This window comes from Dryobates pubescens, chromosome 38 (genome assembly GCF_014839835.1).
Source record: "Dryobates pubescens isolate bDryPub1 chromosome 38, bDryPub1.pri, whole genome shotgun sequence".
Taxonomy (NCBI): domain Eukaryota; kingdom Metazoa; phylum Chordata; class Aves; order Piciformes; family Picidae; genus Dryobates; species Dryobates pubescens.
In genome coordinates, this window is record NC_071649.1 from 2910970 (window position 1) to 2921699 (window position 10730).

The window sequence follows — 10730 nt, forward strand, 5'->3', positions numbered from 1 at the left end:
TTGAATAAGGCTGGTTGAATAAGAATGGTTTGCTCCCAAACCTTTTGACTAAGAAACAATATCTGTACCAGGTCTTGCTATGTGTCCTGCTTAGTGGCATGAAAATCCTTGCTCTGTGCCCTGTGTGTGAAGAAGAGATGGTGAGTGCAAGTGGCTGGTTTGCAGGAAGAAGCAGGCTTGTATGCCCTGCCTTCATGCCTTATTTAGCCTTTGAAACAAACCTTCCCTTAGAACTGCTGATTTCTCCAGAAGCTGATTTTCCATTATGAACCTATTTGCTGAAGATAACCTAGTGCATGTGAAACACCTGAGGCCAGATGCTCAATTTCCTTCTATAATATGTAATTATCACAGAGATGCAGGTAAGCAGAAAGGGGTGAGCTGTACAGGTCCATACTGGTGGTTGTTTTCCCATTTAGTTCACAGCACTGCAAAACAGATTGCTGGGTAGTGGGAAAGTTGTGCAGCACTGTGATAATCATGTTCCCCATTCCGAGAGGAGAGTCTTCCACCTGGGAAAGAACAACCCCATGGATCAGCATAGGCTGGGGACTGACTTGCTGGAGAGCAGTGAAGGGGAAAAGGACCTGGGTGTCCTGGTGGATAGGAGGTTGACCATGAACCAGCAATGTGCTCTTGTAGCCAAGAAGGCCAAGGGCATCCTGGGGTGGATTGGAAGAGCTGTGGTTAGTAGGTCGGAGAGGTTCTCCTCCCCCTCTACTCTGCCCTGGTGAGGCCACATCTGGAATATTGTGTCCAGTTCCAGGCCCCTCAGTTCAGGAAGGGAACTGCTTGAAAGTGTCCAGCACAGAGCCACAAAAATGGTTAGGGGAGTGGAACATCTCTCTTATGAGGGGAGACTGAGGGAGCTGAGGGCTCAGTAGCTTGGAGAGGAGGAGACTGAGCGGTGACCTCATTCATGTTGATGAAGATGTTCAGAGTGAGTGCCCAGAGGCTGGAGCCAGGCTCTGCTGGGTGATGCCCAATGCCAGCACAAGGGGCAGTGGTGGAAGCCGAGACATAGGAAGTTCCATGGCAACAGGAGGAAAACTTTTTTCCCTGTGAGGATGATAGAACACTGGAACAGGCTGCCTGGGGCGTTGTAGAGTCTCCCTCTCTGGAGATATTCAAGATCCTTCTGGATGTGTTCCTGTGTGCTCTGCTCTAGGTGCTCCTGCTCTGGCAGGGGGGTTGGACTGGGTGATCTTTTGAGGTTTCTTCCAGCCCCTCAGCACTCTGTGATATTCAGAAAATAATTTCCAAGGACAGACTGGTCCCCAGCCTGTAGTTTTTTTGTCCCATGAGAACAGCACTATGGGAAAGACAATTGTGCATGTTCCAGTTTCACCTTGCTGCTAATTGGCAGGTGACCCTTGTCCTTTCTTGTCAACAGCTCTTGCTAAACCTTGCCAGAAAATGGAAAATTGAAGTGAAAATATCCTTGGTCTGTTTTAGTAAGGAAACGAGCTTGTCTAGTGCAAACCTGCTTTGTGTGGGAATCTAAACCTCTTCCTGATGGCTTTTGAACACTCTGGCTGATTTCCAGCAGAGAAGCAGCAAACGGGGAGGGGAAATATTTCCATAAATGATACAAAAGTGAGCAGAGTAAGCAGCTGGGGAAAGAAGGAAAACAGCTTTTGTCCCTGCAGAAGAAAAGGTAGAAATACACAGAGAATCATAGGGTTGGTTCAGCTGGCAAAGACCTCAGCTGGCATTGACCTAACACCACCATGGCCACTGAGCCATGATGCCTACACTTTGATGTCCAGTGAGCTGTAAAATTATATTGGCCCAGGAAAGAGTTAGAGACCTGATTTAATACTTGGTTCACTGCACTACTGTTCTTCCCATGGAGCTGTCCTCTAGTTATAAACTTCTCTGACATTCCCCCATGATCCTTTTTTTTAATCCCTTCTCCCCCTTTCATACTGCCTCTGTCCACAAGGATCAGACACCTTGCAGCATAGCTGTGAGGCAGGAAGGGAGGTGGCTTGTGCTGCAAACCCAAAATCTGTTTGGCAGCTGGTGTGCAGACAGCTGCTCTGGCTCCTGGTCTGCAAGCACAACTGCCTCACACAGGACTGGGTGCTGAGGAGGAAAACCTTTGCCACCAAACATGAGCAGCGTGATGTGTTTGATCCCACAAAAGAAGTTGCTCACTTCCGAGTTACTCACTACTGAGGCAGCAGAGCTCGCTGGCCAGGTTTTCAGCTGAGGGACTGCAGGTGCTGGCACTGCTTGACAGGAGTGAGAAATTAATTTCAGAGTGCAGGGGTGTTTCTCTAGGTTATAGCTGTAAATGACACAGAATCACCTCCTTGAGCCCTTTCAGGGAGAAGAGGGAGGGCTGTATTTGTGGTTTGTGTATTCAGCTCCTTGTACACTCCCCAAACATGCCAGTGTGGCAATTGTTTAATACTCACAACTAAGTGTTACAGCTTTTAATATATTTTCCCCTTTTCCTCTCTCTCTCAAGTTTTCATATCTGTGTAAGAATGTCAAGTACAACCTTTCTGTCCTTCAGCTGTGGTTTTGTGACACTTTTTACGTCTGTGCATTTAAGTTAAAATGCTATTTAACCAGCTGCCTGGCAGGAGCTTTCACTATAATAAAGCTACACAGGGTATTTTCTGTAGTTTGGGGATTTTTTCCCAAGAGAATCTCCTAACTAGCAGCAAGGGGAGCCTGAAACTCAAATGTGTAAGCAAAACATTTTTGTTATCCTTGTTTCTAATACATAAAATGTCTCCTGGGCTGTCTTCCTTTCATGATGTCTATAGCCAGAATCTGTGCAAAGAGAGAAATGTTAATACTAATGTTAATGTCTGACCAGCAGGATGAGGGAGGTGATTTCTGCCCCTCTGCTCTCATGAGACCCCACCTGCAGTACTGCATTCGGTTCTGGTGCCCCCAGCATAAGAGGGACATGGGGCTGATGGAGTGGGTCCAGAGAAGGGCCATGGAGATGATCAGGGAGCTGGAGAACCTCCCCTGTGGGGACAGGCTGAGAGGCTGTTCAGCCTGGAGAGGAGAAGGCTCTGGGGAGACATTCTAGGAGCCTTCCAGTACCTGAAGGGGCTACAAGAAAGCCAGGAAGGGCCTTTTTACAAGGGCTTGTAGTGATAGGACAAGGGGCAATGGATTTAAGCTTGAGTAGGGTAGATTTGGACAGGATATTAGGAAGAAATTCTTTACAGTGAGGGTGGTTTCAGTGACAATGCTGTGATCATGTAAATAGTCTGGCCTCAGGAAGCAATAAAAGCAACCTGAGAAGCTTTGGTTTCTATAGATATGTGTGTATTTGCATGCCCAAGGTGATGCCAGGTGGCAGAAAGATAGGCTGGAGGGTGTAAAACTGGGGAGGAAGGGAACGCTCACTCTGCCTGAGCTGCCTTTGAGTTGCTCTGAGCGCAGATGCCGAGGAGTTTCGGGGTGAGGTTTTCAGCAGTGCTGGCAGGTCGCATGCTGGCTTTGAAATGATTGCCACAAAGCTGTGGAAATATCCCCACAGTGCCTCCTGGGAGCCCCTACCTGTTCAGCTGCCAGGTGCAATGGCAGCTCGGTGCTTTTGTCCCGGAAGAGCAGATGGTGCAGTGTTGCCACCTTGTGCTGTGATGAGAGATTGGGAGTCTGGCACAAAAGTGCAGCAGGGTGTTTGACAAAGCAAGGCATCTCCTGCTGATTGGGGGCCTGGGATGACCACCACCAGTGTGTTCTCCCCACCTCTGGGTTTCTAAGCATTTCAGTGTTTTTTTTGTCCTGGTACAGCAGCATGCAGGCTGTCAGCTAAAATTCCACATGACAGATTTCTCTTATATAATATTCAAAGCTTTATTTGCACAATAGGAAAACATTTCATGCTTTTAATTTATTTTTTTTTTCCACAGTACATATAAAATTGAACATTTCAGCTGTGAGTTTCGGTAGCACTTGTCATTATTGTCACTGTTGTAGCACTTAATAGTAGTTGTCATTATTGTAGCATTTATCATTATTTGTCATAGTTGTCCCCTGTGGGTGGATGCTGCTCTAGAAAGTAATTGCTACCTTTGCAGTTTGGCTTTTGTCTTTGCCAGCTGTTGTGTCCACAATGCATTATGGCCAAAAAAACCCCCACTATCATGGAGCTGACTAATGCAATGGAGAAAATGGCTGTGGCCTCTTAGCTTACTTCTGGATGAGGGGATTGAGTCAGTCATCAGAAAATTTGCAGATGACACCAAGTTGGGAGCAGGAGTTGATTTGTTAGAGGGTAGCAGGGCTCTCCAGAGGGAATTTGACCAGCTGGACAGATGGGCAGAGTCCATCAGGATGGCATTCAACAAGTCCAAGTGCCGGGTGCTGCACATTGGCCACAGCAACCCCATGCAGAGCTACAGGCTGGGGTGAGAGTAGCTGGAGAGCTGCCAGGCAGAAAGGGACCTGGGGGTGCTGATTGACAGCTGCTGAACAGGAGCCAGCGGTGTGCCCAGGTGGCCAAGAAGGCCAATGGCATCCTGGCCTGCATCAAGAATAGTGTGGCCAGCAGGAGCAGGGAAGTCATTCTGCCCTGTGCTCAGCACTGGTCAGGCCACACCTTGAGTCCTGTGTCCAGTTCTGGGCTCCTCAGTTTGAGAAGGACATTGAGACTCTTGAACGTGTCCAGAGAAGGGCAAGAAGGCTGGGGAGGGGTCTGGAGCACAAGCTCTACAAGGAGAGGCTGAGGGAGCTGGGGTTGTTCAGCCTGGAGAAGAGGAGGCTCAGGGGGGACCTTCTTGCTCTCTACAACTACCTGAAAGGAGGTTGTAGCCAGGAGGTGGCTGGTCTCTTCTCCCAGGCAACCAGCACCAGAACGAGAGGACACAGTCTCAAGCTGTGCCAGGGAAGGTTTAGGCTCGAGGTGAAGAGAAAGTTCTTCACAGAGAGAGTTGTTGGTCATTGGGATGTGCTGCCTAGGGAGGTGGTGGAGTCACCATCCCTGGAGGTGTTCAAGAGGGGATTGGATGTGGCACTTGGTGCCATGGTTTAGTAGTCATGAGGTCTGTGGTGACAGGTTGGACTTGATGATCTTTGAGGTCTCTTCCAACCTTACTGATTCTATGATTCTACAGAAGTTCTGACTGCGTGGCTGTAGCAAACTTCATTTTCAGGTTCACACTGAAAAATAGATTTCCTTAGGAAAAAACACACGACCCAAAGCAGAAAAAAAACCCCAAACAAAACAACAAACCACCACCCTGAAGTCTGTAGCTTAATCAAGTCTAGCAGAGTAGTGCCATTTTCTATGAAGAAGATAAAAAGCAATTAGTAAGCTGGAATGCAGGAGGTTTTTTTAATTATTTTTTTTTTTCTTTAAAAAAATATATTAAAAATACAGAAGTGTTTTGCTTGATCAAAACTGGACAAGTGGGCAGCCTGATCCAGTTGAGGATGCCCCTGCTTGCTGCAGCGGGGCTTGGACCAGATGACCTTCAGAGGTCCCTTCCAGCCCAGCCCATTCTATGAAAGTTTCTACAAAGATAATAAATAGGAATCCATCAGCTGCAATGTAGGAGAACAAATCTTGTCCCATCTGTGCCCTTAGTTGTCTTGCAATAGAGACCATCTTGAATCTTTTACTCTCTCAAGCAGTGTGTGATGGCAAAGAATGAGGTGTGAAAACACGGGGTGCACGTGTCACATCGTCCTGCAGTTTGCCTGCTCCAAGCAGGAGTCCAGAGTCCAGATTCCCTTGGCTTTCTTGTAGACATTTTAGCTGCTGATCTGTTCCTTATAGTTACAGACTATTTTTAATTTCAATTAAATTCATGGCATTTTTTTTTACCTCTTAAAGAATATTTGAATATTAGTCACCAGTATTAAGAGTACTGATGAGGTTAATTATACTGCTTCATGGTTTGGCTTTTGAATATAGAATGGTAGAATTGTTCAGGTTGGAAGTGACCTTTAAAGGTTATCTAATCCAACCCCCCTGCAGTGAGATCTTGAATGAGATCAGGCTGCTCAGAGCATCATCCAACCTGACCTGGTATGTTTCCAGGGATGGAGCTTCTACCACATCGATACAGGCACTGATATAGACTGGGCAGGGAATAGATTGAGAGCAGCCCTGAAGAAGAGGACCTGGGGGTGCTGATGCTGAGAAGCTCAATGTGAGCGCTTGGAGCCCAGAGAGCCAACCAAATCCTAGGCTACAGCAAGAGAAGCATAGCCAGCAGGTTGAGGGAGGTGATTCTCCCCCTCTGCTCCAGGAGGCATCTCAGCAGAGTGGAGCACTGTGTCCAGTTCTGGAGCCTCTGTTCCAAGAAGGATCTGAAGGTGCTGGAAGGTGTCCAGAGGAGGGCCACAAGGATGAGTAAAGGGCTGGAGCTGCTCTGCTATGAGGACAGACTGAGGGAGTTGGGGTTGTTCAGTCTGGGGAAGAGAAGGCTCCCAGGAGACCTAATTGTGGCCTTCCAGGATCTGAAGGGGGCTACAAGAAAGCTGGGGAGGGACTTTTGAGGGTGTCAGGGAGTGATAGGACTGGGGGGAATGGAGCACAACTAGAAATGGGTAGATTGAGATTGGATGTTAGGAAGAAGCTCTTCCCCATGAGAGTGGTGAGAGACTGGCACAGGTTGCCCAGGGAGGTGGTGGAAGCCTCATGCCTGGAGGTTTTGAAGGCCAGGCTGGATGTGGCTGTGAGCAAGCTGCTGTAGTGTGAGGTGTCCCTGGCCATGGCAGGGGGTTGGAACTGGCTGATTCTTGAGCTCCCTTCCCACCCTAACAATTCTGTGATTCTATGATCTCTGCAAAACCTGGGCCAGTGTTTCCCCATCCTTCTTGTAGAGAATTTCCTTCTCCTATCTCAATCTCTGTGTTTTGTATCTTTTCTTTTGTTTTGACAGAGACATGCTTTTCAACTGACACTGTAAAATCAGTAGCTTACCTGGGAATATCACATCTGAGCATATAAAGAAGCTCACAGCATTCTTTGCTTTCCCAGGGGAGGAAAAAAAGAGAGTTTACTTTCCCAAGAGGAAGTAATAACATTTAATTGGACTCTTGGTTATTGTTTTCATCTTCCTCCTTTTTATTTCTTGGAAATTACAGCGTGCCAGAGTTTGCAGAGCAAAGTGCTTTGTTTATTTTTCCATTACTGCTTGTTCTCTTAAATATCTGAACCACCTTACTGTATGGATGGGAAAAAAACCCACCCCACATTTCTCTACTACTGTTTACCAAAATACTGCTTTTATTTGATGTTGCTTTACGTTGGACTTTCTGCTTGTTTATTAACTACTTCCTTTATCATTTGCTGTCTTAAAATGCATCTGGACTAAATATATGTTTGGGTTTTGTGTTTTTTTTTTGTTGTTGTTGATGTTGAGTATAGGTTCAGCATAATGCAGATAAATCTACTACACTGAAGCTGGCAGATTTTGGCCTTGCAAAGCTGGTTACCAAACCCATATTTACTGTGTGTGGAACACCAACGTACGTTGCCCCTGAAATACTTGCTGAGAAGGGTGAGTGTGTCTGTTTATAACTGTGTCATAAATCATACCATTAACTCTGAACTTTCTCATAATGGAAATTCTCCAGGATATTTCAACCTACTGATATGTGTTTGCAGGGTAGGAGGATGTCTAGCAGTGTAATCTGTGAAAGGAAAGGAAACTTTTGAAGCTCTTGACAAACACAAGCTTGACACCAGCCATATTTTGCATTATTAATGCCTGTGGTAGCAGAACACTGATTTCCAAGCAAACAAGCCATAAAATGTCATAAATGGTTACTCCTGAAATAAGGAAATGAGCAAAATTCATGCTGTAACCTGCGGGTAGTCAGCTCCACTTCTTGACTGGACCCCAAATAACTTTTTAAGGCCCCTAATCAGCTCCATTTCATGATGGAACCCAAGTAACTTTCTAAAGTCCCTCCTCAGCTCCACTTCATGACTGGAACCCAAATAACTTTCTTAAAACCCCTCCTCAGCTCCACTTCATGACTGGAACCCAAATAACTTTCTTAAAGCCCCTCCTCAGCTCCACTTCATGACTGGAACCCAAATAACTTTCTTAAAACCCCTCCTCAGCTCCACTTCATGATGGAACCCAAGTAACTTTCTAAGGCCCCTAATGATGCAAACCCATTGTCCATTTTTATGTGAAACTTCTGTAAGAAGCCCAAGCATGTCTCACATCAGAAGAAACCTTTTCAGATTTCCCTATCCAAAAAGAGTGAGACCTGGGAAGGAGTCAGTTTTGTTGATGACTCAAGCAAAGCTATTTCTGGGGCTGTGTTCTGCGGAGCTGGGTTGCACATCTCCAGTGACATCCTGTTTCAGTGGAAACTTGGCACTCTCTTAGTGCTTTTGTGAAAGGAATCTGAAGAGGGCTGTTTTAGAAATACATGCTATGTTTTCATCAATTAGTTGACACTGGCCCTGGGAGGCAGAGTTTGAGAAACTTGTTGAAGAGGAGAGGCCCTTTGTAAGAGATGTTCCAGCAGGCAGAGCTCGTGTGGGGTACCCAGCCACTAATGCTGGCTTCATCCCTTTGAGAAACTGAGCAGAGCTTCTGTGTTTCTTGGAAACAGAATGACAAAAGAAACAGCTGCCTACAGGCATGAGCTTGCTTTCTAAAGCAGGACTTCTGGTGTGCTTTGTCTTTTCCTTAGGCTATGGGCTGGAAGTAGATATGTGGGCAGCTGGTGTGATCCTGTACATTCTGCTCTGCGGTTTCCCCCCTTTCCGCAGTCAGGAACGGGATCAGGAAGAGCTGTTTCAGATCATACAGCTGGGTCACTATGAGTTCCTTTCTCCATATTGGGACAATATTTCTGCAGGTAAGATTCTCCCCTGGAGTGGAAAGAACAGGACAGTGAGCTCAATGAAAGTGAGGGTGTCTTGCAGGTCCCTTTTGTGTGGTTCTGTGTTTCCTTTGAAATGTGAATTTAGTCCTCTGGAGGTGAATCTGATTTGATTTAGTAGACTGCTCCCTTTCCTCAACTTGCTTCTGAGAATTATTTCTGTAGACAAATGTGCCAAAACAATCTCCAGGGTTATGCTAGATTGTAGGGATGTAGGCAAACATCTCAAAAGCTGAGAAGGAAATCCTGAGTACCCAGAACAGAGTGTGGATTTTCTATTGAGATCAGTGGTGTCTGCATGTAATAGTTTTTCCTTCTCATGGGCTAATACATTGCCTTTGGTGTGCTCTTCAAAACCCTAAACCCCCTCTCTGCCTAAACAGTCTCTTAAAGAACAGGCTCAGCAGCATTCTCTGACTTATGTGCTCCTTGAGGGATGGGATACTGAAGTCCTATGAATTGCCTGAAGGGAGGTTGTAGCCAGGTGGGGGTTGGTCTCTTCTCCCAGGCAACCAGCAGCAGAACAAGAGGACACAGTCTCAAGCTGTGCCAGGGGAAGTTTAGGCTGGATGTTAGGAAGAAGTTCATCATAGAAAGAGTAATTGGCCATTGGGATGTGCTGCCCGGGGAGGTGGTGAAGTCACAGTCCCTGGAGGTGTTCAAAAAGGGATTAGATGTGGCACTTGGAGCCATGGTTTAGTTGTCAGGAGGTGTTAGGTAATAGGTTGGACTTGATGATCTCTGAGGTCTTTTCCAATCTTATTGATTGTATGATTCTAGGAACACCTAGCCTGCTGCCTTCAGCATGCCTTTGAGATTAAATTCCCTTCACTTTTCTGAAGTGGTGGATGATATCAGTAACAGATATGTTGGAGATTTAACATCTCCTGTTACTAATTCTAAACCTAATTGGATGTCAGGAACAGGTTCTTTACCATGAGGGTGCTGGGACAGTTTGCCCAGGGAGGTGGTTGAGGCCCCATCCCTGGAGATATTCAAGGTGAGGCTGGACAGGGCTCTGGGCAACCTGATCCAGTTGAGGATGTCCCTGTTGACTGCAGGGGAGTTGGACTGGATGACCTTCTGAGGTCCCTTCCAACCCAGACCATTCTGTGATTCTAATTGTTAGAATACCTCCTGGGGATGGTCACCGAAGTTGTTAAGGTAAAACTAATGAATAAAACATAAGAAAGATGCTTTGAGTATCTGTAACTGACAGCGTGTCCCTGTTGTTCTCCTCCTCCTTTTCTTTCTTTCACAACAGCAGCAAAAGACCTCATAACCAGGCTGTTGATAGTGGATCCCCAGAAGCGCTACACAGCACGCCAGGTGCTCCAGCACCCCTGGATCCGCACGGCCGGGAAGACCAACAGCAGGAATCTGCAGAGGGAAGTGACGATAAACATCGAGCGGCACTTCCGCGCCCAGCGCCGCAGGGAGGCTGCTGCTGAGGACACATGAAGCCCAGTCCAGATTGTTTAGTCTTCTCTGTATTGATTTAACAAATTGTGGTTTTCTTTTCTAAATCACAGGATGTCAGGGGTTGGAAGGCACCCAAAATGATCATCGAGTCCAACTCCCTGCCAGAGCAGGAGCAGAGAATCCAGCACAGGTCACACAGGAACACAGCCAGATGGGCTTTGAAAGGCTCCAGAGAAGGAGACTCCACAACCTCTCTGGGCAGCCTGTTCCAGTGCTCTGTGACCCTTAGAGTAAAGAAGTTCCCCCTTGTGTTGAGGTGGAACTTCCTGTGCTGCAGCTTACATCCATTGCTCCTTGTCCCATCACAGGGAGCAAGTGAGCAGAGCCTGTCCCCTCCTTCCTGATCCCCAGCCCTCAGATATTTATAAGCATTTATTAAATCCCCTCTCAGTCTTCTCTTCTTGAGACTAAACAGC

At 46.7% G+C, this 10730-nt stretch overlaps 1 protein-coding gene across 1 annotated transcript in view; it reads left to right on the forward strand.

Moving 5' to 3' along the window:
• DCLK3 (doublecortin like kinase 3) overlaps positions 1 to 10464 on the forward strand; it is a 29263-nt gene extending 18799 nt beyond the window's left edge. The window contains exons 3-5 of the mRNA XM_054177148.1: positions 7355 to 7487; positions 8641 to 8808; positions 10097 to 10464. Of these exons, the coding sequence (XP_054033123.1) occupies positions 7355 to 7487; positions 8641 to 8808; positions 10097 to 10293 (498 nt within the window). The 3' untranslated portion in view covers positions 10294 to 10464. The remainder of the gene's footprint in view (positions 1 to 7354; positions 7488 to 8640; positions 8809 to 10096) is intronic.
• Positions 10465 to 10730: the final 266 nt, after the last annotated feature.